The sequence below is a fragment of the Aythya marila genome (assembly GCF_965140915.1).
Source record: "Aythya marila genome assembly, chromosome: 8".
Classification (NCBI taxonomy): Eukaryota; Metazoa; Chordata; class Aves; order Anseriformes; family Anatidae; genus Aythya; species Aythya marila.
The window spans coordinates 26,380,462-26,407,630 of NC_139049.1; the positions used below are offsets into that span (position 1 = coordinate 26,380,462).

Below are 27,169 nucleotides of genomic sequence, written 5' to 3' on the forward strand. Positions count from 1 at the left end.
CATTAATATTAATTTTCCTCCAGAAGTTGCTAGAATTACTTCTTGAAGGAATTAACAAACTAGCAACAGGAGCAGAATTTGCAGCACCCACAGGAGTGTTTCTGGAAACTACACTGGCCTTGCATTGCTACTGCCTGGCACTTGGGGAATTTTTGCCTTTCTCTGATTTAGCTTGAAGTTATGTTTGAGTAAGTAACTATTTGTAGCAATCAAACTATTTTGCCTTACACAGTTAAATCTGGTTTTTATTTGATTTCATCTCAGTTTTGTTTATTCTGGACATACAGAAAAACTAAAAAAAAAAAAAGCAGCATGAAGTTAAAGCCTTGGGGTGCTCCCCTCCCCCCACTGTAATTCCTGCAGGAGAACTACAGCATTCTTCCTGGGAGAAGACGTACTTACTGCTCTTAACTGCTACAGCACTGGAGGAACGATGCCCAGGACTGTGTGCGCACAAAGGCAGCCCCCACCTTCAGCCAGCTGGAAAGGAGAACGCAGCATCTCTCTGGTGGCAGGGGACGCTCACCCTTCTCTCCAGCTGGAATTCAGGGCGCTGCCTTGTTGGTGTGACCGTGGGGGATTAATGGAAGGTTGGCTGAGGACTGCTTGAGGGAAGCTGCTTTGTCCCAGCTAACGCTACAGCCCTGATTTAATAGAAATAAATAGGTTTGGACTGGTTGTTGCAGAAAGCACCTGTATTACACGTTACTGCAGGGCACGATGTCATTTTTATTTTAAGATCTTATGGTAAGGGAGAACGTTGAGAGTTGATGTGTAAGCTTTGATGTCCTTGATGGAAGTAACGTTAGTCATCAGGGAAGATGGGGGCAAGAAAGTAAGATGAGGTATTTCACCAGATGAAGAATTCTGTACTTCTGAGACAGCTGTAACCTCTGCATCCCCTTCGTGCTTTCCAAAGCCAACCACCTGGAAAAAAAGTTAACATAAAACAATTTGGCTCTAAGATGCTGTAATATGGGTATCGTTCAGTGGTCATCTGCCCTGAAAATTAAATGCAGATACTTCAATGCAATCTACAGGACAGTATTAGTTAGACAGGTAGGAAATACAAAGCCAGTAGTGTGGCTAACAACCAGAGGAAAGGTTAGACAAGGTGACTCCTGCCATCCCTTACTGGGATAACCCCTCTGAGGTTATCAAAGCCTGGCATGTCATAAGATGGTAACAAAGAGCTAACGAGAAATACTCACATGTACACTGAGCACTTTCTTGTTATTGCTTCTGTGAGCTTGAAACCAAGTGACCAGGTCTGATTTTGTAACAGACTTCAGAGCTTCAATCTGAAACGCAGAGGTTTTAAATAGCACAGTGACAATTCACGTCATTTTAAACATAAAAATGGTTTCTCTACAACAGCTATTCTGTTAGACCTTTTAAAAATAGCATATTTCTACTTCATTATGTTTCTAATAGCATAAAACCAGCTACTTGTGCTTTGTGTTTAACACTGCTGCAAAAAGCTTCATGCAAGCGTTCAGTTTGGCAGCGCTTGACAACAATGAGCAACTCCCTACCTCACGGGCAAGCCTGTCAAAGAGATACTGCTGGGTCACAACTTCATTCCAGTTCCTGTCGACTTCTTCTCCAAGGTGGGAATCTTCACATTCTTTAAGCTTTATCAAAGCTGTAACCTATATTTAGGGAAAAAAAAAAAAGGTTTGACAGGTTTCAACAACCTCAATTTACATCTATCAGCCACCTTTCACTGAAGTTAAAGGAAAACCCAAATGGCATGCACAAGACAGTTCGTTTTTCTCAAAATTCTCTGGAAATGTCCAGGGGCAACTATTTAGAGAATGAGCATCGCATGCAGCAAGAGCCAGGACCTAAAGGTCGGTCCTTTGTTTGGGACCTCAGAAAAATATTGGCTTAGTGTAACCGAAGCCTTCAGTTTTAGGTGTCAGCAATTAAAGGAAAAAACTTCTCATGATCGACTTTTACCTGGGTGCTAAAAGCTTCTTCAGTTAAATGCTTGATTTTCTCCTCAAAGCAAGAAAGGAACTCCTCTATCTTCTTGTCAACTAATTCAGAACTAAATGAGAGTTAAAAAATTAAATCAGCTCAGGCAGAGAAAAAACACAACAAAAATACTGAGAGATAAGGTAGCAGAACAGTCCTCAACCAAGGGAATGTTTGCAGCAGGACAAACAAAGCTCCCACATCTATGAACACCACCATTTCTGTTTTCCCCCATAGTGAGGAATAAAAATAGTGCTCTGATTTTTATCTATACTGAGTCCTGTTCAAACCCAGGGATGTGATATAACCAAGCCACAAGAGGAAGAGCTGCGTGGTGCAGGGCCTGCAGCATGCCCAGCAGCAGCACGCGCTGCAGGGTGCTGTCAGGCCCCAGCTGCCGCCCTCAGCCTTGCAACATGAATAGAGCAGAAGTTGGTGGCCTGAAGCAGCTGAACGTTAATGCCACAAACTCTGAATGGGAGTGGGTGCGCTCAAAAGTGCAAGCAAAAGCCAACTGAAGTCAGCTGTCATTGGCTCCAGTAGAACAAATAGACGGTTAAATGAAATCTCTCAGCTGGCTGCTGTATAAATTCACCACAAAATACACGTAGACATGGTCACACGTAGTTTGATACCTCACGAGACAAATGAGGCCCAGATATCACAGCCTTCACACAAGGGCTGCTGACCTCCTCCTTCAGCACCACTTCCTAAAGCCACGTGCTGTAAGTGCCCTGCAGTGAAGCCTTTCTTAGTCTACAGCAGCCACAGTTACACACTTACTTGTATTTAGTTGCCTGGGTTGCTACTGTGACTGAGAAGCCAAGGATCCCAGAAGTATTCCTGCAGGTGGGGTACACGTGATAGCTAAAAAAAATAAATAAATTAAAAAGTCATTCCACAGGAACAATTAAATTTTCATTTACAGGATATGGGATAAGTTAAAACAGTGTTGGTACTACACCAACAATCTCATACAAATTCTTAACAGTCTTATTCCCATTATTTCCTGCATCAATACACTTCTGTGTCTTCTCATTTTTTGGGAAACCCTTTTAAGCTTGACGGAGTAACTGCTTCTGAACTCATTTGCAGGAATTACCACACACAACAATAAGGTTGTGAAAGGCCTGTTCCCCTGCTCCGGTTTTGTGGGGCGGCCAGGTGCCTCTGAGGGAGTCCTGCCACCGCAGAGCTGCTATGGCAGCAGCCCTGGGGAACAGCGAGCTGGTTTAGGAGGGGAAGGAACAACTTTGTGCTGAGTAATTCCAGGTTAACACACCAGTGGCAGACACCAATTGTTATGGGACTCCAGAGCAACTCAGCTGCAGCTGGTGTCAATGGGTGCCTGTGGCTTTAATGGGTTACACGTTTCTGTTCCCATTGCAACAAGGCAGGAATTAACCACTGCAAGGGTTCCAGATAACAACACTGGGGAACATCAAAAGCATAGCGCTGAACTCACCCAAGGGTCTGCTTGGTTCTCAGGAAGTCGAAGCAGGGCTCCTCCATGTGCATCTGAAACAAAGCACAGATGTGTCATGGCAGGGGTGATGCTCCTCTGCAGCTGCCCCTCAGGCTCAACCAAGAAACACAAATCCCAACACAGGAAAAAACTGCACTGCTGCCTTTCCAGCTACACCCGCTGAATGAAGAAGGGTCTCTGTCTTTGGGTCAGTAAAGAAAACTGCTCCAAGCTGCCCTCCCCAGCAGCCGTTTGGGTATCCTGTCCCAAACGCTCAGAAGTCTGATGAGAATGAGCAGCGGGCACACGCTCCCCCCTTCATACCATTGAGCCCCCAGGCCTTATCTCAGCTCTAAGCACCATTTGCAGGTACAGAAATGTCACGGGTTGTGAGCCATGACGGCTAACTTACCACAAGCAGCTCCATCAGGGTGTACTCCCTTAGGCTCCTGGCACCTGACTACAAAGAAAAGGAAGAATTTCAGATGATTTCATGGAGTTAAAAGCTGCAGCCCAGCTCAAGGTGACAAGTGTGACGTACATCAGCTGCACTAAAGCATTAAACACATCTCACAGCAGGGACAACCGAAAAATGCTTGGTCTCTGAGGGGGCCCAGTACTGCCTGCAGGACTGAGGTGGGGGGTTTCACCCCAGGACCATGAGCTCAGTGTAGGGACACCAGGAAATAACCACAGCACAACACCAGGCTACAAGAACAAGGCCACAAGTGGAAGGTGCTGCCTTCAGGAAGTGCCACATGCAGTGAGAGCACACCTGGTTTAGCCAGGAGGGCCACGCGTTGTGTTGTGTTCATGCAGGGTTTTGGTGCACTCTGTAACATCGTTGTCCAGAAACCTCTCTCAGCTGACACCTACGTAACACTACAGCACCAGCAGGTACCAGAGGGACACACAGAGCTGACACGTACCTGGTAATACACCGTCACTTCAGAGTTGGCATCCCCTTTGTTCAGAGTTTTCACCTTGCAGAGCAGGTGTGTATTTGGCAGATCCACCACCCGGAACTGCACAGGGCAGGGGTGGGCCAGGGGAGCGAACTGGAGCTTTCTGAAGGGAGCACAAAGAGCAAAGTGTCAGACGCCTGCTCACGTCTCAGCCAAAACCAGCCCAACACCCAGACATTTACACTCTCACACTGACATTGCTTTCCCCACCCCCACACCAGAACAACGTCCTGCTTATAATGCTGTGAGCAACGGTCACCTCCTGAACTGCCAGCAGCGCTGTACCCTGGGAGGGAGAAGGGAACGTCTGCACTGCTCCCACCCCAACCCCGTTCTCCAGAAAAGAATCCTGACTTCAGTTACAGTTACCACATGCATGGTGCAGGAGTCAGATACTCACTGAACAACGTAATTCAGAAAATCCTTTGCTTCCTAGGAGAGAAAATACAATTTTTATTCATAAGAGAATTATTAGCCCCATTTCACAGCCACAAACAAAATAGAAAAGAGTCTTCGGTCAGGTTTTTGTTTTTAAAACACTTCTCTGCAAGGAGAATGCAGAAGCCTGAGGAACAGCAACAGCCAATGCCACAGTAAAGGGTGCACACAAAGGGCCCCTCTCTGGGACCAGAGCTGGAGCTCCGGGAAGGATCAAGGAAGAGACACAGTAAAACTGACCAGGACCTACAGGGGTGCACAGGAGTGCAAAAGGAGCTTACACGGACATCAGCTCCACCATGGACATTTCTCAATATCAAATAAACCAATAATATTTATCAATATCAGTACTACATCAAACTATACAGAATGGTGGCAATGGGGGGAAAAGGCTGCAGGGCATATTTCTATCACATTTTCCCCTTAAATCAAATTCCTGAAAATAAAATAAAATAAATAAATAAGTGGGCAGCTATGAAGACCCCTCAGAGAGTCATATGCATGAGCATTCCTGAGTTTTTGGAGATGAAGCTGCCCTGCACCAGCAAGCCTCTGGTTTGTTGGTACAGAAGAGGCAGTCAGCTTGCTGGTGAGCATTAGGAGCTGTTGCAGCTGTGTTTAAGTCCATTTTCAGAACAAGTTCCAGTGCAGCTCAGCTCCTGAAGCTGTACTTACTCTGCTCGTGAAGTTTCCTTGTACGAGACCCTCCACAAAGAGCTGCGATTTGAAAGCCTTGACAAAGGAGGAGAGGGACTCAATGGAAAGGCCGTTCATCAGCGTTTGGTACTTGTCTATCATGGACCACCTGCTGTGTTCTAGGATCAGCAGACGCACATCCCTGCAATGCAAGAAAGGAAAACAAAACCACAAGCCATCAACAGCTGCTTAATGCAGGAGATCCCATTTCTGACCCAGGAACGTACAGGAGACAGGGGGATGGCACCCAGGTGCACTGCCATGGGCTCACCCTGCCCTGCCTCAGCACCTGCTGTTGGCTGCAGGTGGCACCAGAACGGCAGCTACCTGGGCATCCAGTCTGACCGCTAACCCTGGAACAAATCTCCAGGAGCTCAGAGCAGCGATTTCTGAGCTCATCCACTCAATCCCACACTTACTGTGAACAGTTACTGTACAGCCACCTCTTGCCCTCCCCCAGAACTCACTTGGCTAGAGTCTCGGGTTTGATGAGGATGTTGAAGTATGTTTTCTTCAACTGCTCCGTTATCATTTCAAAAACTGCTGGAGTAAAGCTGAAGTCAGACAAGTAATCAATGATGAGCTGAAATAGAAGCTGTAAAGAAAACAGTTTAAAGTCATTTTTCTGAAATGACAGATTTAAACTTATTTCTATATAATAATTTAAAAAAAAACATTGATCAACACAAAAGCCACTGTTACTAAAGCACATTCCTCAGTTCTGCTAGATGCTTTTCACTAAATAATTATACACCAAATTACAGTTTCCACAGGATAGCATTTTTAGTCAGTGAATGAAGTAAGCTCAGTATTACAAACCAAGAGGAGCTTCCACATTCTACTGAAACAAACCTAGCCTTTGACTCCAACACTACTGATTTGATGTTCTAGTTTTTCTTTTTATCACTGGCCAGCACAATGAGATCAGAACAGAGTGACATTTGTGATTAAAAAGGATATTTGGAGCATGCTATTTACATCTCTGTGTTTTTCTTTTATATCTCATATTAACAGGTCTGAGAGATGATGGACAGTCCTGTTAAAGCTCCACTCAAGCCCTGCAATGGAAGCCTAAGGAAGCTTGGTGGTTCTCTGCTCTTCCATCTGTATGTTCTCTCCATTTGTGCTTACCAGGTGTTACATGGCCAGCGTTCACAGAATGGGATCAGGGATCCCCCAATCCTTGTAAAGTCCTAACAACCCAACAAAGAAAAATGGCATCCAAAATAAGCGTGTTCAGAATCTGTATCTCCAAAATGAAATTGTAAACAAAGCTATTTTCAGACATTTCTCCAGACAGCATGCAAATAGCCTTAGCTTGTTGACAGCAAGGCTCTAACTCTAAAAGAATATGGGAGACTCATCTCTCTTTTTAACAGAAAAGCTATTATAGTCTAAATGGAGATCCAGTTATTACTTAAAGGAAGATTTCTCTTAAGCCAGGCAAAAGTCAGTAATTTGAGCTTCTGTAAGTGAATAAAATATATGTAAGCCATGAAAGAGCATTTGCTGCCATTTCATGTATTTGAACAGGGAAACAAGTTTCCCATTTAAGATGCCCCATCTAAACATTCTAAGGTCTACCCAGCCAAGCTCCAGCTGCAAGGAGAAAAAGCACATATGCAGAAAAGAAGCATCCATAAAAGTGTTTAGAAGATCAGCAGTACTTACAGGTAGTTTATGATTGAATCCTTTCACTCGAATGATTAAGCCATGCTCTCCAGCTACCAGCTTGTATTCCAACTGAGCGACGTCTGCTTCGTAAGCTGGTTCACCAAGATTGTGGGAAAGGATGTTTACAAACGTATCAAACAATACTATGCTGTGGGGAGAAAAGAGCAGAGGATTAAAAAAAGAAAAAAAAAGAAAAAATGAAAGAATAAAAGGAGGAAAAAATATCAAGGCCAACAAGTTCGGTTGTACACAAAAGAAATTCTCTAAGAGAAATGAATACTTAAGTAAAAGGAGATTCAAAACCAATTTTCAACAAATCTGGAAATACAAAATGCAAATTTCCCTTCATCCAGAATGCACATGACACTACTAAAAATTATTTTGACATTCAACTATTCTTTGCAATGAATAAAATTCCAGCTTCACATGATTTTAGATTTCTTCAAAGTAGACACATTGACACATAGTAATGTGCCAATGCTTGAAATGTTGAATAATCACAAAAAAAAATAGATTTTTACACTTTGTGTAAAGGAACGGAGGATACACTTTTGTGTAAAGGAATGGAGGATAGCCAGTCTCTGTTTTTTTTTTCTGAAAAAGCTTCTGCTATGCTTAAGACTTGAGTAATGAGATCATTGTCTATCAAGACGTAAATAAATAAATAAGTTACAGTGAATTGGACTGCAATGTGCAAATTGCTGTCCTGTCCTCTTTCAGATTTTTGTTATTGCCTGGATTCCAATTCAAAGTTCAAACTAATAAAGCCCTGATGAAACCAGATTCATACAGACATTCCTGAAACATTCTTCCTGCAGGTCTCAAGCGGCTTAGGATAAAACTGCTGTGAAATTTGTTACAAATAGCAATGCTAGATCAGCAAAAGCATAGCACGGGCAGAGCTATAACCCTGAGGTTTGAGGACCAAAGGGTTCTAAATGCTGCCGTGAGTCCCTTCACCTGCTCCTACACGCTGCCAGGTCACTAGTTTAGACGTGACTGTGCAGTTTTCAGGACCAATTCCTTCTCTAAACACTTCCTTCTGGCATGCACCCTGCTGCTGTTACATTATTTTTTCCAGTTGCGCTGGGGAATAACACACCACATCTCAAACACACCTCTCTGCTACAGTAACCAACAGCCTGCTGCAAAACCACTCTTGCCAAACTGCAGAAAAAAACTAGAAGGAAAGTGCAAGAAGGTGAGAAAAGGAACTGGAATTTTCTGTTCCAGTTTAAAATCAGTCTCTTTTCATGTTTCTTCAATATGTATGGGCCTATAGTTATACTGCAAGCTATGCACAAATAATGTAATCCTTACTTCTCTGCAGACTGCTGTATCAACGGTGAGATCAGATGGAAACGAACATAACCTGGTGGGGAAAAATGAGACTTACATGAGCAATTGTATAACAAGGGACAGCTTTCCAAAGTGATATATATCCATCAGGTTATTCTTTGGTCACAACTCAAGCCTGATGAAAATGGTCATTGAGCTATAAGAACATATTTTTCTTTTATTAAGTCATCATCAAATGCCTTCTCTTTTCCACTTCAAAAGCTTTCCTTAAAAATACCAAATATTAACAAACATAAAGCTGCACTTGGTAGAAAACTAACTCACGTGGTGTGGCCAATAAAATCAAAACAACTCTAAGAAAATTCCACAAAACATACATTTAACAGACTCTAAAAATAATGACATTCTGCTTAAAAATTTGCTTGAAAAAAGCAAAATATTTTCCACATTTGTCTCAAAGGCAGGCTGTAGCTTTCTCTTTCTGTAGAAGAAACTACAAGTTTTTTCTACGATGTTCAAGTTCCTCTCAAGCCCCTGTCTCAGTAACATATTCTGTATGCCAAATTCTGTCCACAGACAGTAGAAGAAACCAGTATTTTTCAGTGATTCCACCTTTTAATCTAAGTAATCAGCAGGGTTTCTTTATTGCAAGGTAGTTTACCTGCTTCTCTTTTATCGTAGCTAATAAATATATCAAAAGGACCATGGAAGAGCTGGAAGTAAACACTTCAGTATAAATGGTGAAGACTATTGTGAGTTATTTTCCTTGAAATAAATTCCAGCTGGTAAAAATAGGGGCTTCCTATTCTTAGAGAAGGAATTCATTTACCTTTAGGGATTTTGAATTTATCATCCTTCCTGTACCAGAGACAGCCTTGTTGTGTGCTTAGTGTTTTGACTGGATATTCTGTCTCAGGGCAGTCAGCAACTTTCAAAGCGAAGTCGGTGGCTAACAAAAACAAAAAACAAACCAAAACTGGAAGTCAGACACAGCCAGGCTATATGAATAAAAGCCTGCAAATTTATCAGCAAAATACATTTTTCCCCTCCCAGTTTGTTACATTATACATGACGGCATATGTTTCCCTGGGCCCAAAGAACATTTAGAGTTTCACAGCACTGAAAATGAATGACCAAATGAACACCAAATGAAAAACATTTTTCAGTTTTCACACCAGAATACTGGCTAGGCAGAAATAGTAATGTTCTATATAGGCTGTAAATTATGGGTTTGTATTTTATTTGTTTTTGGCGACAAAGCCAGATGCTATTTACATACTTTCAAAACGAGCAGGATTAAGCAAATAAAATTCCTCTATTTATGCATCCACAGTTCTGTGTTAACTCTCACAGTCCACAGATTCTGTGGGATCTGTTAGAGCTGTATGATATGCAAGTTTACGTACTAGAAAAAGTCAGTTCCCAAATTTATACATAAGAGAGCATTAAATGAAATTCAAGTGAACAGAGCTCCCAGATATTTTAATTTTCAAAGTCAGGCTGATGTTCAGATGGAATTAAAGATTGTTTCTAAACCACATTAAACTCAAACAAATTACTAGGGGAAGATTTAATTCATGCTCAGGTGCCTTACCTATGTATTTGTTTTCTTCTGGAAGGTGTAAATCCTGATTTAATTCAAAGTCACTGGCCCATAGATCACTCCAGTACTTGTCAATATCTATTAAAAAATATGAAATGCATTTAGTTCAGCAGGAAGGCTAATGCTTTCCTATTTCCTAGACAAATCATCTCATCTTTTAGTTTGTCTCTATGACCATTTGCAGTATTGTAAGAGTTTCTTCATGTCACCTGGTTCATCACAACTTTTTCTAAATCTGTTCCTAACAGCTCCCTTGGAGCAGGACTGAAGCAGTCCTACTCAAAATTAAATCAGGCCTGCCCACATTAGTAACCCAGCTGCCAAGCCACCCTGTCCTTCATTGTGTGTGTTCATTTCCCTGTTCAGGACTTGAATTGCAGCCAAGTGAAGGGTTCACTGGGATCCCTGCCTCCTTACAACTGTAAACCAGGGAGCAGGAATCAACTGACACTAAACAAAGAACAATTACAGGAGGACAGAGTACTTGACTGATGATGAAGTCAAGTTAGCACTGAGGATTCATTTCCCTGCTTCCATGTGGTTGCATTTTGTGTTGTCACCCTTTTAATAGCTCTAATGCATACATCACACGTTCTTTATGTTTCTGTTGCTGTTTTACCTTCCACGCTGTACTGTGTTCCAAACCACCTCTCCTTTAGATGACATTGGCCCTCATTGGCAGCAGACAGCAAAACGAGGTTGGCTCTCTGAGGACTGAGCTGGTTAAGGGCATCAGCAATGATCTGCAAGTTCAAGACAACACTTCAGTTCAAATGCAACTGTGGCTTTGCCTGACCCAGCTGAGACTTCTTAATCTGAACGTATGAAGAACAAGACATCATAAACTTACAAAAAAAAAAAAAAAAAAAAAAAAAAAAGAAGAAGAGATGTGCTTTCTGAATATAAAAAGTGATTCAATTAGTACAAAACCTGTGCCACCAATATGCCTAATTGCATGCTTGTATGTGCCTATATTATACAGTATGCCTGTATTTTCCCTACATCAAAACATGTAATCAGAGTTTAAAGAACATTTACCTCAGGCTTGTATTCAAACAGAAGCTGGTCTCCTGTCAAGAAATCCTCCTTCTGAAACAACTGCATGTTCTCACAGAGGTTTTCCACATAGTCAACTGGATCTGTCTAAAAACAAACAAAAAGCTATTTTTCACATAATCAGAAAACTAAAATACCGATTTTCTGTTTTAAGCAGAGCTTGATCGGTCAGACACACAAAAAAAAAATGAAACCATTTGAATTGTTGAATTGTGCATTTTGAACATCTGCAGAGTGTTTTTTCTGTTGATTACAAAATGAGCTTTTAAAATACCTTTCTACTCATGCCTATTTACCTAAACTACTGTGCTGGGGAAAGCTTTTGCTAGAAGACAGGCAGTTCTAATTTTTTAATAATTCCATTTTGTTAACAAATTCATAAAAGCTGTATTGCAATGAAAAACAAAACAAAACACCACATTTAAAAAATGCACTTGGCAAGTGGTGGAAACTTGTTCCTAGCAGAAAAATCCTCTACTCTGTTATGTATTACTTAGGGTTATTGGCAGTGGTCCCTGCTGTCTGTATCACTTGCAAATACCACTTTCCTCTGTTACTCAAAGGCCACTCAAGACACTCAATATCCTCCATATGCTATTTTGAAGGCAGAGTTACAGATGGAAGGATTTGCTAAAAACGATGTTTCTAACATCCTGATGCTCAGTGCAGACTGGCAGATCTTAAAAGTGTCTGAAAGGACTTGGAGTATCTAGAAAGAAAAGAAACTCTTCCGATATTTCCTTCCAATATTTCCTATTTTTTTTTGTCCTTCCTGCATCTGTGTACTTTAAAGAAACCAAGAAAATTCAGTGATGTTTTCAAGCCATATATAGAATATATGGACTTGTCTTCCCAAAAGTTTTAGCAACATTGAAAAAAATGAAGTTACCTTGGTAGAATTTGTATTCCTTGCTTTTTCATTTTCTATCTTTAATAGAAACAGCTAAGATTTTTAATAACTATTATATTAATATGCCAAGCAAGCCTTAACACAAAACCAAATTTATCTGTGTATTGTTCTAAGAGCAGACAAGGGGATCATTAGCATCTTAGCCCTTGTGAGGCCAGGTCACTAGCCACACCTTTCACACAACACTGCTTTTCTGTTCCTGGAAATCAGCAGTGCAAAAACAGCTTAATAGCAACAGAAATTACAGAAAAAATACAGAAAAGCACCAGACAGTTGGCAGAGCTCTATTAATGGGCACAGAACCTCATACAAAAGGGTCTGATTACTGGAAGTTGAAGAGCGCCTACGTAGATGACCAAAAAAAAACAAAAAACAAAAAACAAAACCCAATTTGTTGAGGACAATTATTTCAGAAAAACAACCTCATTATTTTAAGTGCATAATCCGTTTCTAGTCATACAGAACTTTGAAAACATAGTTCAAAATTTAAATGAAAAAATATCCTGTTTATGCTTTACCTATATGCCAACAGAAAACAGTGGATGAATACCTGTTCCTGATAGTGAAATTCATTAGCTTCGATCTTCTGGATTTCTTCCCATATTCTGTAAATGAGGGAGGAGAGAATAAGTGGATTTCTTCCACTACTTCATAGCATTATTGAGAAACTGAAAAAAACAGTCATCTAGGAAAGGAATCAAGGGTGAGTTTCTCTGCAGTGATTCATTCTGGCACTAGACTTAGAAGCAATCTTACACATACTTCCTTTACCTCCAAAAGGACATTTCACAACTAGCAATAAGTTCTGCTATTTTCCGAACAGGCAGAGACTTAACTACAAGGAGTCAGATACTGATACCAAATTAATATAAAGGCTAACATCAGAGCACCACGGACTTCCACAGATTTTCAACAAAATTTATTTAAATCAATGCAAAACCACACCCTACATATACAACTAGTTCACCTTATTAAAATTAGGAATTGATCACAATAAACCAAACTAAAAACACAAGGAAACAACCATGAACATTTAATAACTTCATTTGTAAACTTAAATACTTGTAACGTTTCCCACACAGCTTTTCTACTGACTAACTTTTGTACTGACAAGCTTTACTACTGACCAACCAGCTCTACTCTAGTAACCCACCAAAACACATAAATGCTACAAATAAAAGGCTAATGGAGAGGAATGGTCTTGCCAATAGCTGATGCAGTGGCAAACCACTTGCCTTTTATCTGGCCCTCTTTGCTGCAGCATCTTCACATACTGAAACACAACATGAGCCACCTGCAAACAGAAAGGAACAGATTATTCTTTCCAGACATTAGGAAAACAGTGCCAAATCAAGTCACAGTTACAAAAACATACCTCATAGAAGTGCTTGTAACCTTCATCAGTCAAAGTTATGGAAATGCTGAAGATGGAGTAGGTAGAGTTCTGCTCAAATCCTGTCTCACCATTTCCTCCATATAATGCAAGAGCCCAAAATCTGTGGAAGAATTAAAGACACTTATTAATTACTCATTTCAGCTTTATCTAAGCTTAGTTACAATTAGCATATCATAGCTTTACTTCAGTGGCTTCCAATTTGTTACAAGGTCACACAAAGTTTTTCAGGATAAAGATGTGAACCTCAGGATACAGAATTTAAGAAAAAACATTTTTTTAATTTAATTTAAGAAAAAGCTGAGTTACCTTTGGGACATCTCTTAAAAATCAGTCACAGATGCTACTGATCCACAGACCACAAACCAGAAACCACTTATTTCTCACTTGGGACTATCATCAATTTAAAGAATATCACTACAAAATGCTCACAGAAAAAGGCAGACTTGACCCGCCTTTATATATTTAAAAAAAAAAAAAAAAGAAGGATCTGTGAGAAATAGTTTGCCTTTATTTTAATCATACCAAAGCATTTAATTACTAAGCTTAAAAATACATACTTTTTCCTGAGAAAGGAAAGAACACTTCCTTTGCCTTCATGTCCCACCAACCAGGAAATATAATGAAGAGGCTTCACTCTAAAAGAAAATTTAAAAATTAAATGCCAAGAGGTAATACTTTTTAAAGGAGGAATTCAAATCACTGTACGAGCAGCTATAATACAGTTTCATTACGACAATTATTACATTTTCAGGTAGCATTAGGATAACAAGCTACGGATGTGGGAGTTCAGAACATGATGACTGATACGAGTCAGAGAGGAATGACGTTAAATCAGTTGTGCACCAATTTATAAAAAGAACCGCATTTGCATCAGTTCAGTTAATTTTAAAGATGTTCTCCTAGCCGAACCAAAGTAATCTAACACAAATAAATGTGATTCTTTGGTTTCTTGTGAAATCCAGTAAAATTATTCACAAGATAACATGGTAGAAGGAAAATACAACATCACGTTACCTGTAATACTGTTCTTGTGGTGGAAGGGCCCAGGTGATACTCAATGAATGAACTTTCCTGATTGGAACAACTAAACAGAAATAAATTTACTGAATATAAATACATGATTAGAAATAGGAAAGAAATTTTAAATAATGCAGAAAGAATGGTTAAAAGTTATTCAGAACCACACAATTATTCTACAAAACACACAGATCCTTTCAGAACACAGAGGAAATATGAACGTATGTATTCAAAATATTCAAACAGACCTATTTTACTTACCTCTGTAAAGCTTGTGAAATTCTGGTGTGTCAAAAGGCTGAGTCAGATGGCCAAAGCTGGGTTTGGGCAAACCACTTGAAAGCAAAATTAAAGTGTGGTGTTACTGGCAAAGACTCAAGGCTACACTGAGATAATCACCAGACGTCAGCACAGAGGCGGTACACCGGACAAGCAGAAAATGGCCCTTAACAAAGGGTGCAATGCAGGATCCACCCAAGCCAAACTGGAAGGAACCCTGTCATTCACTTGCACTCTGCCAACACAACAGAGCAATTACCCAAGATTTAGACACCCTGTCAACTCCTCCCTCTCCTTCCCTCCAAGGCAGTAACAAGAAAAAGCTTGGCTTTCCCTTTCCCTGTTGGGAAAGCAAACGCAGTAAGAAACTCAAGATGGATTGTCTTGTGCAGTAGGAGCAAGAGAAGGACAGGGGTGAGAAAGACAGATGTCTCCGCATAGCATTAGACTTTTACAGGAGCATTTTCTACGCACCACAGAAATAAACATCAAGCAACAAAGGAAAATGAAAGGGAGAATAAAGTTATTTCCAAGTTAAGGTTTTGCAGAAACCTCTTTTTATATAGCACATGGTGGTGAATTATTAAAAAAAAAAATCAAGTCCTGATCAGTTGCCACCTTAATGACAACATTTAAATTCAAGATATCATCTTATTTTGTTTCTAATTATTTTTGACACAAAGCAAAAATAAGAAATATGAAATGATAATCTACTTTTAAATGATTTATCGTAAAATCAAGGAGTGAGCACAAATTAAACAAACACTGCTGCAAGTTAGCACCACACAGCTTGCAAGTTAAATGATTACTATGCATAAACAAAATCTTCCTCAAAACAATTAAACAGCAGTCTTTAAGTTTCAGAATTAGCCATTATTTTTTTATGGATAAGGATAAACAAATGTTAATTTCTTTAACATATTCTGTAAGAGATTTAAAAAAATGAAAAGCCCTGTGATTTTAAGCACAGATAATTTTATAATTTTTAATACTTCTATGCATCAAAAAAATCTTACTTATTTGGGATCTCAGAGAAGATTTCTGTCACCCACTTTTCCAATGTATCCAGTGTTTCTATTGAGGAAATAAAAAATAAATTTAATTTCCTGAAATTTCCTGAAGACAATTTTTTTATCTTATCTCACCAGTTATTTTAAAGAGACTGCAAGTCAGTACATATTAAAATTGCAAAGTTGCAAAGTATAAGCTTTAAACTGGTTTGAGTCATTTCTTAATATTCACTATGTCTGTTTTTGTATACTATTCCAAAAAGTGGGGCTGATACTACTAGGATTTAAATTCTGGTAGTACCTGGTGTGACTGCGAACAAGAATTACTGACTTAGGGATCTGAAAAATCAACCGTACTTGCTAGACGCATCCAATCATCCTATGTCCAGTACATATAAAGCAGTTTTCACGGATGGGAACTGCAATAAGTTTTAGGCTCTCAACAAAACCCCTAAGCACAAACCTAACTTGCACTTACACAACTTTATTTTCAACACAACTCTACACTACCCGCTTAACTTGTAAGCAATTTCTTTCCTTTCGTCTCAGCAGAAATAACCCATAGGTCTGAAGTTCTCTGCTGAAACACAATTCTATTTGCACAGAATTTTTCAGTCTATGAGTAAAAAAACTTCCTAGTTTCTTCCCAGTCTGTTATTTCAAAACCTCTCTTGAATGAGCCCCAGCAAGGAAAGTCATTTTCAGTGGTTTGACTCTACAATCCCACAAGTTTCTCTTTTAAATATAACTAAGGTTTTACCTTTTGAGTTTATATGGAACTTATTCATCAGTTTTAGTTAAAAACTTCTCGAGAAGTGTCAGGATGGTAATAAAAGAGCACAATTGCTGGAGTCTTGTTTCATTTGGAAACCAGGCTAAAATCCACATCTAAATACCTACTGCAGGACAGGATAATCCACTAGCATGGCTTGGGCTAAAGCTGAACTAGTTCTAAGAGCACTACCCCAAGAGCAGCAATGAGCCTGTTTATAAGGAACAACAGACGTTACCTTTAGATTGGACAACTAAAGTCATATAGTGAGCAGAGTAATGGCGCTGCCAGAAGTCCCTCAGCCTGGTGTAGGTATCAATATTATTCATTTTAGGCTCATGTTTGAGCGTATCTGCATTACCTGTAAAAGTTAAAAGTGGTTAGTCAAGACCAGACATACTGAGAATTTCTTCTCTCCTGGTCATGGTGAGCATATTAAAAGTACTGAGAAATCTGGAGTTAGAGGAATGTTAACCAAAATTTACTTTTTTTCCAGTTTCTAGGACAGCTGGTATTTCTAGGACAAGAGAAGGCAAAGTCCTCCTGTATTATCAGATCACACATACCGTGTACTATACAGCTCATTGTCTGTTACCAGCTTGCCAATGGAACTTGCAGAGCAGGGGAGGGGAAAAAATGATGTTTCGTATATGTCACTACACAACTTTCAAAAAATGATCTACATTTCAAAGCTGGCCATCTTTATTACTCATCCCACTATAATTTATATACCCACCAGCATCATGAAAGTGAGAGAGTTCTCAGAGGGACTCTACCGCCCTACATAGGAAGAACAAGCTTCCCTTCACTCACATGACTGAAGGTCTACTTCTGCAACCTTGACAGTGAATTATTTACTTTGAAAAGCCTCATTAGACTAAAATCCAGGAATATGTTATTTATCCATGGATTTTTAATAGCAAAAACAAGCTTAAACAAGACAGAGGTGACTCAGAGAACGCTGCCTTTACATTAGCAGAAAGTTACGTGACTCTATGCCTAGGGCAACCCAGCTCCAACATCAGCAAAAAGCAGTACCAGAATGAAAAATATCTTAAGAAGCAAGCAGCTGCTTTTATTCCCAATGGCTTTGCTGTGAAATGAGTAATTGCTCTCATACTTCTGAGAAAGGGTAATGCTTGCTGTGATAAGACAGCTCGTGTTAGTGCATCTTATAAAGTATTTAAAATTTTAACCACTTAAAACTTTAATTCAGAACTTACCCCAAAAAAATTTCTTCATAGGATGTCCAGGCCTGGCAAGACTCCCAAACAGCATCTCCTTTCTGTTTGCGTCGGAGGGTCTTGCTAACTGATACTCTGTTAAAGATTTTGCAGTGGCATGAATCAAAATTTGAGGTCATGTTCCCATGGGGAAAACAAACAAAATCAAAAACAAAAAACATAGATGCAGCCTGGAATATTTTTGTTTTAATGGATGATGAAATAGTGAAATAGGATAAGAAACAAGACTTGCTAGCAGTAATGAAAATAAGCCAAGAAAAGAGAAGAGAAAAAAATGTAGTTCATTGCTGAGAAGTAAAGAAAGGGATAAACAGGAAAAGCATATAAAGCCCCAGCCTGTCCTGTCTGAATGTTCTCAATCTGTTAAATTTAATGGGAACACAAGGCCATCAATATTCTACACTCAGGCCCTGCACAAAAAGCCAGAGATCAATTACAAATCTGTTCCTCCTGCATAACACAAGGAGTAACTTCTAGCATAATAATGAAATGAGAAATTGAAAACTGAGCAAGACAGTTTTCAAAAATGAAGTTTTGCAGTTTACACTAATCCAAATAAGGGATTTTCTGCTGAAAATTAAAAACTTACCCTCTCCAACTGCATGTTCTTCTGGTAGTAAGAAACATGCACAGCAGAGCTGTAAACTCTTTTGGTCAGGTTATTCTGCAGCCAGTTCAAGATGACACAGTTACCTGACAGCTCACTGCTACAGTGTCAGTACAAGCCAAGGAGTAAAACTGCATGATGAAGGTAGTGCAAGTGAAGGCATAAATTAGCTTAAATTGCTGAAGAAACTACACCTTAAATCACAAGACAGGTCCTTGTTTATACTGACACTTAGTTAAATGCAAAGATCAAGTTGCCCATTTTTTTTTAATCAGAGAGAAAAAAGACTTCGAAACCATATTTGAACCAGTCAGTGTATCTGCCAGGAACAGGTTTTTATTCTAAAGCAGCGAGCTTTTATAGGCAGTCTGTAAGTATTCATTATGTATTAAAAAAATCAAGTGAGCACTCCACTCACTTCTGTGCCAACTTCCTTCTGTGAAGCAAATTTGTAGTTATTATAGGCATTAGGAGAACGAGACAAGTACAATCACACAGACTTACTGTATTAATAATAACAAACACATAGGATTGGGGGGAGCACTGGGGCTGTGCTGGAGCTACAGGCATGTTGTTCATTAAAAACTACACACATGCTTATGTAATTGTCCTACCAGTTACTGCCAAATAACCTAGGATTATTAATTATCAGTACAAAAAATAAGATAGTAAGCTCTATCAGTAATGGCACCATGCTCAGTCTTTCTCCTCTAATAGCCACTGGTACCCATGAAAGTTAAGAAGAGATCCAAGAGTTTAATTTCTCTGTTGAGTTAGATGAACTTGACTGAAGTGTTCAGAAAGGTAATCCCAAATAGGAAGCAATAAGCAATGCTACAAAATAGGTCTTATAAGATGTAAACGCACAGAAGAAGAAACTCTTACCACTATCTACAGCCTCAACTTCTCGGTCTATTGCATCCCTGATCATTAGCGGGTGAATGAAGAATTGTGCCCACCTATGAAAGAGAAAAATATGTGCTTTTCCTCAGTGTTTTTTAAGATAAAGTAAAACAAACAACAAAACACCACAACAACTAAACTCAACATCTATTATTTTTAGTTTATAAAGTTGTGTGCCTCACTACAAATTATGCAGTTCTGGAGTGTATTGTCTTAAGGAGAGATAAAAGCCAGTTCTCTGATAGCATCAAAAAGCAAAGGGCAAGGCTGCTGTGCAGGAGGAGGGCATTTACATCCCAAGAACAATCACACCAGATCAGACAAGTGATCCATCTAGTCTGATTGTGGCTCTAACAGTGGCCAGTATCAGATGCTTCAGAGGGAAAATGCAGAAAAATCCTGTTGTTCGTTACAAACAACATAACCGCAAGGAAGTTTCTTCCTAACTCCAAATAAAAAGAAATGTTGATTTATGACCAGAAACATAAGTTTTTATATCCATTACAGTTTCATTTACCATAAATGTTCAGACACCTGCAGATACATCTCTTCTCCTATACCCCTAGAGAGCAGATCAATGGCAAGGGACACGTCTGCAGTGAATGGAGACAGCAGAAGGCTGCTAGACAAACTATTATTTCTATTTTATTTGTATTTTTTCAATGTTTCATGGAACTTGATGAAGCAAAATGTTAGCAGGAATACATTGCTGACAGAGTTCTATGACTACAGAACCAATTAAACTAAAGACCACTGAAATGTAATATCTTTCTTTAATTCCCAAGTTGACTGAATGGGCAGAAATCACCAGCAACATCCACTTAGTTTCTTTGTATGTTATCCCACAGCTGACAGAACTCCTAATTTCTATGTTTCCAATACACCAAGTGAGCTGTTGTGACCAACTGCAATTATATTTTTTGATTCTTTCTCACTTTCAAACACCTAAAGCCTGGACTAATCTGTGAATGAAAACTGAATTTAGCCTAATAAAGTAAGATTAAGTCAATACTTGGCAAAATGTGCAAATACTAGATCTTGGCTTCATCAGAGAAATATATTTTGATCAAAGTGAATTCACAGTGGAGTCTGCCTTACTTTCCTCCTGAGCTAAATCACAGCATCAGGAATATTTGGCTGACATGGCCTCATGAATGAACAATTTCTTCTCATGGAAGGAAACCACTCCGACAGGTGGAGCAGCGTTGTCCTAATGTACCTCACAGCACAAAAGAGCAAGGTAAGTACTTCACCCCCAAAAGATCCACATTTCACTGAATAATCAGAATTGGGTTAAATGAACCCTTTTGAGGCACGTACACCATACCACAACACTCAAGGCTACCCTCCCACCCATCTTGATAGATTAGACTTGGAAACAAAATAATCAAAAGCCAACCCCAAACTCAGGACAGATACTCAACAGATGAATCATCAGGATTCTGGGGGCACCTCCCCTCCAAACAGCTGTCGCACTGGGTAACATTTCTCACTTCATCAAAGCCACCAGTTTAAGAATGGCAAGACAAAGAGCTTGCAGTAAGACTTGCAAACGGATCCTAGGTAACCACACAGCAGCTACCGCAGGCACTACAACATCAGTCAGATAGCCACAAGGAAATCTTATTTCCCTGTGTTTGGTACCCTCTTTTGTAGTACAAGTCCCTGTGGGGTCTCTGTAGTACAAGTTCAGCAGCAGCCAGCCCCAAAATAAAGAACTGACCACCAGGGACACGCACACACCACCAGCACCTGCGGGCAGTTACCTATCCAGCGCTTCCTTGAAGTACTTCCTCTGCACATCGAACTGGAAGACCGTCCGCTCACAGTCAGTTGAAGCATTGTCACTGCCCCCGTGCTTCTTCAGGAACGCATCGAACCCATTCTCATCTGGGTACTTCAAACTGCCCATAAATACCACTGAAATGAAAATCAGCCAAATTACCACGACCACATGAATTTGTTAGTCCTCACTGCAGCAAGGAGCCCCCCAGCCCAGCTGACACAGCAGCTCCGAGCAGGCATTAACACACGGTCCCTGCAGGGATTGACTTCGACAGGGCCCAAATCCAAGGCTAAATTGAATTCTAACTTCTCACATCATTTTTGAACATGACGTAGAAGACCATAGCAGATGCCAGATTCAGGTTTGGAACCAGCGATGCCAACAAACAGCCTGAGGGTGTGATTAGACAAACCATCCCCCGGCAAGAAACACAAGTTACATCTTCTGTACTTCAGCGCCATTTCTACTGCTCATCTGCAACAACCCAGGCTAAAACATACCTTTTTTTTTTTTTTTTTTTTTTTTAAACACAAAGCATTTCAGAACAACATCAAAATTAAATAAAATATGCAAGAACTGAAGGTACACTCCTCTAGCAATTAACAGAAGACCAATAATTGGAGTAACCTGTCCAATAAATAGAGTAACCTGCCTTTAGCAGAAGGCCCAAATAGACAGTGCCTTTCTAGGTATGACCGGACTCAATAGGTCACAAGTAGCCTTTATGGATATGTCTGGTCAGAAACTTCACAGCATTCATCCCCACATTTAGTGGTTAACAGAAAAGCGTACATTTGGCACAGCCTGCCAAAGGGAATGAGACTCCCTCTCCCACATTAAGAGTTCCTGACTAGATCAGTATTTTTATAAAAACACATTTATTTAACTAATAAAAATAAATTCTAGGTAGCTGAAATATGAATTGGCACTAAAAATGCCATAGACATCCAGAGCTAGATATCCCTAACTTTGCACTGCAGCTGGGGAAGATGAAACAGAGGCAGATACGTACTATGTTCCAGGAAGTGTGCTAATCCAGGCAGATCTTCGGGATCAGAGAAGCTGCCAACAGCGACGCAAAGGGCTGCTGCAGACTGAGAAAATACAACAGTCTCAGTAAAAGCTGCTTCAAGAAATACTTTAGGAAAATGACAGACATGTAAATCAATCAGGACAGGCATAATAAAAAGAATGACTCTGAATGCCTAATCACAAGGTTTCAGAGCACAAGAAGGTTCTGTATGTAATATTTTTTCACTCTATAGCTTTAAATACATACCTGCTTTTCTGTACAGCCTCTCTTTCTTGTCTCTTCCTTTTCAGCTAGCTCCTCTAATTCACTGTCATCGGGATCATTGAAATCCTCATTATCTCCATCATTGTCCTCACCCTCATCCCCCTCATCACAGTCCTCATCATCAAACCCTTCTCTACCATCTTCGATCTCAGCTCCAGAGTCGTCGTCATCTTCATCACTTTCCTCTTCAGATTCATCACCATCCTCTTCTTCTTCTTCCGAAGACAATGCAGATGGGGCACCCTCCAAGTAATTCAAATCCGAAATTAAAAGTGCACACAGGCCATTCTGCAGTTTGATATACCTGAAAGAAAAATTGTTTGCAATGAATGCACTCACTTCCCAAATCCGAATTCTCAGAAGCACAGAAATTTCCACATTTCCCTTCTTCAACTGAGACTTCCCAATGAAGTAAGGGCAGCTAAGAAGGTGAGCAGATTCAGAATGGAAAAGCAAAAATACTCTTCTGATATTTAGCAGCTGAAAGAAGCAAGCAATTCAAGATAGCAGCAGAAGCCCTTCTGCCCATACAGTTAAGGACATTGATTGGGCTTTTATTTCTCTCTGTGAGATATCTGAGCTACTAGCACCTGGTTAGAGAAAGCTTAATGTACTCAGAATAGGCAAACCCAAACTTCAGCACCCTATTATGCTTGGCAGGCTCTTGTGAACATATATTACATGACAGAATTAAGATCTTTGGTTTTGCCTCTAAGCAGGCCCTGGAGACTCAATTTTATTTGATTTTATGAATGCTTTCCATCAGATGGGATCCGCAGATTTGCAGGCACATGTTAGAGAGGAGAAATCTCCCCAGCCTTCAAAAGTCACAGTGACTTGGGTGGGTTGCCATCAGGAGTCAACTGACACAGCTCTGTGTTTACATCCACGTGTGGACATCCCTACATAAATTAGGTATGTACACGTGTATGTATAAATCCCTATCCAGCACCCTTCTACAGCTCCTCAGGCTGATGACAGTTAGTGCTGATACTTTGCCTGACCAGAGCTCTCAGCAGTGAAAGTTCATGCCAGATCAGGAATAGACACGGCCACATTTTGTCACGTGAGGTGGAGCACCCTCTTTGAGAGCTGCTGCGCTGCAGAAACAAAGGAATTATGGATCGAGAAAATACCTGATCCAACCTAACACTGGTTGTATCCGATCCATTAAACCCTGGTGGTGTAAAACTAACCCACGGGCTCATCCCGCCTTCCCAGAGAAATCTGAACAGCAGAGTAAGTTTATGTCAGATGAAAACATTACAGCATGGTCACTGTTTTAACTCAGCAGCAGAAATTTCAAAGTAGATTTGCAGATCAAGCTACAGGGTAAATACGCAAATGAAAAGTGAAATGTGTGCTCTTTGATTTCCAAATCCACGGTTCCCAAAAGCTCCCCCTTCCTGTTTCATGCACTGCTATAGTTATGTAGTTTCAAAGTTTGCACCAGTAAGAGTGTGTGCTATTATCAGTATTTCATTTCAAAATCTGAAGTCAGTGTAAGCTTCACTCTTGAACAGAGATGCAAGACACTTGCTACAGCTCTGCAGCCCACAGACCTGCTGCACGGAGCGCTTCACCATCAGCTGAATTTCACAAGGAAATATATGGGTGAAAGCAGTAAAGAGAATATCATGATTACACATCACACTTCTTAGACTATCAAGTCTACGAAAAAAGCTGAAGACCAAACATTTAAGAGTTGTGTTGAGTTCAGGAATTGTGACTGCTCCTCAGATGTGGAAGTGACAGCACCCACTCTGGCCCAGGGTTTCAGAATGACTAACACACCCACCACGTGTAGCGCAGGACACTGAACAGCATGAATTTGATCCAACCACATGAAAGCACAGTTGCTTTCTTGTTGCTTTAACCCACAGCAGTGTTAATGTGCAGAGATGTTGCGATTAACGGCAGAAGGCACAGATAGCACCAGATCCATGCTAAGATGTCTGGGTACAAGATCAATCATCCACACGTTTGGAATGTCTGAATAGCAACGTGCTCGTACCCTACGTCTCATTATGCAGCTGCAGCACTCCTGAGCATACAGCAAGGGCCCTACAAACCAGATGCACCGCGTGCTCGGGTGCTTCAGGCTCTGGAGAACTCCAAGCAAGAGCCCCAGATGGTGCAAGTCAGCGCAGGTACAGCATGTCCTCCAGCAGGCCCAGCACCTTCTGCACCTCCATGCGTAGCTGTCCTCAGCTTCCACATCCCACAAAGAGCACTCAGTTCCCTGGGTCAGTACAGGCACAGAAGGCAGAGAACAACCACTATGGTGCTATTCCTCCACAAGGACTGCCATAAAGCTGCACAGCCAGGTGTACCAGAGGCTCTTATTTCTCCTTTCCCCAAGCAGCCATTAAACTAAGGCAGCAGGCTACACTAATTTGACATTACTCATCTTCAGGCTTGTCAGTGTTACATGTTAGCACGGAAAGCACGGTAACACTTTAACCATGCTGCTGTCAAAGTGTCTCAGATTCCACTGAAGGAGCACCTGGAACAGTTGGGGCCGTGCTGAGCAGAGGCACCAACTAACAGCGGTGTTCTTTTCTTTTTCCGTGTTTCAGTCCAATGGAAAAAAACAAGTGTAATCAATACAGAAGTATCAATTAGTATGCAAAATGCAGTAAGAAAAACGCAGTCACATGTAGCAAGAGAAGCAAGCGTAGTCCCATTGCTTTTTAAAAGGACTGTACAGACATTGATACAAAGAATCTGTGACATATAAAAGTCAAATTCTTAAAGATACATCCTGGGTAAGCTGGAATAGCTTGCTGTTCTCACACTGAGATACTTTCTTACATCAATGGTAGGCAGTTAGGAAAATACTGAAATACGTAATAATGCACAGTGAACACTTAGAGAAATGTCTTCATTTTTCAAATTACACAAAACAAGCAATACAAACTCATGAAATCCCATATAAAGATGAACTTAAATACAACAATTTTTGGGAAAAAGTCCAGTTAACTACCCACTCTTAGCTCTGAGAGACTGTTCCAACAACAGAAGCAATTTCGGTTATGATCATTTCTGCCCCAGCAAACCCACTTTTGAGAATACATTCTGCAGGCTGTCAGAATTCCTCTGCTTTTATGAATGGTGTGTTTGAGATGGTAATTCAGTGAGAAGTTGTTTTAAGATCCATGTTCACAGAGAGAAATTAAATCAACTGTGAACGGCCTGCAGCATACGTCAACACCAATGCAAGAACAGAGGAGAGAAACTGTATATACATCGTTAAATCTCATCTTTAAATTTACTTAGAGGGTTCGGAACACAAAGGTATACTTTACTTTTAGCAATGCTGTCTTCCTAAGGGAGACATTTGTGTCTGTGCAAGGCTCGCTTCCCATACACAGAAATCAATCTGAAAAGATGCGACTCCTGGCTTCCAGCTGGAAAAACGTCTGTTAAGTACCGAGAGCAGGATATCTGAGAGACGTCGGTATTTGTCTACTCTATGCTGCATGCAAATGTGCTCTCCAATTCCCTGCATGTGGAGGAGGTTCCTGAGCCTCAGAGCACATTGCCAGTTTTCAGTGGACTTCCCAAGCTTCATCACACTGCCATTCCAGGTAGCAAAGGCATAAGTTTCCTAACCTGACAATCTCTGTAGCTACAAACCGCAGGAAAACACCTCCTGCAAAGCAGCGTGAGCGAGAATGCCAGCAGGGGAGGCAGGCAGAAACGGGGAGGAAGAAGCAGGGAAGTAGGACCAGAACAGAGGAAGTTTTTCCCCAGAGCCAATGGGCACAGCCCCCGTGCAGCCAGCAGGGAACTACAGCCCGTGTCACTGCGAGTCCACAGTTCAGCTCCAGGCTGGGCTTTGGGGAGACAGTGGAGGTGTTATGAAGGGTAGAGCTAGAAGAGCACATCTCGCAGAGGCTGGGTAACCTGCCTACAGCATCCCTCGGAGAAGGGCTGCCTCACACCGGCCGCAGCGCTCAGCAGCCTCTCACCCAGGCCCAGCTGCTTGGGGCCGGGACATTTCTCCGTGCTCCTGGGGGTTTGATGGGAGCACCGAGCAAAAACACCACCAAAATGGCAGCGCAGGGTCTCCGCTTACAGCTGTAATTAAGCCTGGAACCTCTCTATATGGGAAGAGTTCCGCTGCTGCCGGTTTTAGCCTGCTTTCAGCTCGGCGCCGCTCCGGGACCTCCCCGGACAACCGCCTCCCGCTGGGGATCAGCGCTCCTGGGGCCGAGCTGCCCGGAGGGGGGGCACGGGAACCGCACCGGGCCCTCACCGGCAGCGGAGCCGGCCTCCAGCCCGCCCAGCCCCGTCCCGGCGCTCACCGGTACTGCTTGGGGTCGCTGGGCGATTTGACGATGTCGGGGTCGCCGAGGTTGGCGCCCCGCTCCTCCTCCTCGTCCCCGTGAGGCGAGCGGCCTGCGGCGTCGCGGCCCGCCTCGGCGGCCTGCTGCCCCCCCGGCACCTCGGGGCAGCCGCCGCCGCCCGCCGCCTTGTTCCTCCCGGGCATGGCCGCCCACAGCGGCCGGGCCCTGACGAGAACCGGCGGCAGCCGCCGCCCCCCCGACACCCCCGGCCCCGGCCCGCTCCCGGTCCCGGCCGCCGCCGCCCGGCCTCTCCTCACGAAGGCTGCCGCGAATCTGCGCATGCGCGGCCGGCCGGCGGGCCCCGCTGCCAGGCGGGCTGCTCCCGCCCCGCCGGGAAGTGGCGGTGGCGGTTGGGCGGGCCCCGGCCCCGCGTCCCGTCAGCGCCCGCCGCGGCGTCACGTGGGGGAAACGGGGAGGCCC

General features: G+C 41.7%; 1 protein-coding gene across 1 annotated transcript; it reads right to left on the bottom strand.

Annotated features, from left to right (window-relative positions):
- Positions 1–102: 102 nt before the first annotated feature.
- On the bottom strand, positions 103–27,042 carry NRDC (nardilysin convertase). The gene is made up of 31 exons (XM_082765773.1): positions 26,708–27,042; positions 22,380–22,701; positions 22,113–22,194; positions 21,081–21,234; positions 19,297–19,370; positions 17,784–17,879; positions 16,799–16,921; positions 15,795–15,852; positions 14,761–14,834; positions 14,497–14,566; positions 14,040–14,117; positions 13,462–13,582; positions 13,322–13,380; positions 12,637–12,691; positions 11,159–11,263; positions 10,740–10,863; positions 10,112–10,198; positions 9,347–9,466; positions 8,539–8,590; positions 7,216–7,366; positions 6,012–6,139; positions 5,524–5,686; positions 4,811–4,842; positions 4,375–4,513; positions 3,858–3,905; positions 3,446–3,498; positions 2,764–2,847; positions 1,963–2,053; positions 1,536–1,652; positions 1,212–1,301; positions 103–927 (listed from the first exon to the last, which is right to left on the bottom strand). The coding sequence occupies exons 1-31, from the start codon at positions 27,028–27,030 to the stop codon at positions 730–732; spliced, it is 3,471 nt and encodes a 1,156-aa protein (XP_082621899.1). The 5' UTR covers positions 27,031–27,042; the 3' UTR covers positions 103–729.
- Positions 27,043–27,169: the final 127 nt, after the last annotated feature.

What these genes read in the sequence shown, in the direction of transcription:
- NRDC (XM_082765773.1), bottom strand. Translation starts at nt 27,030, where the DNA reads ATGCGCAGATTCGCGGCAGCCTTCGTGAGGAGAGGCCGGGCGGCGGCG. An exon ending in ATACAGCAGTCTGCAGAGAA is followed by an intron (nt 7,367 to 8,538) that starts GTAAGGATTACA and finishes TTCTCCCCACAG; the next exon opens with CATAGTATTGTTTGATACGT. An exon ending in AAGAAGCTTTTAGCACCCAG is followed by an intron (nt 1,653 to 1,962) that starts GTAAAAGTCGAT and finishes CCCTAAATATAG; the next exon opens with GTTACAGCTTTGATAAAGCT.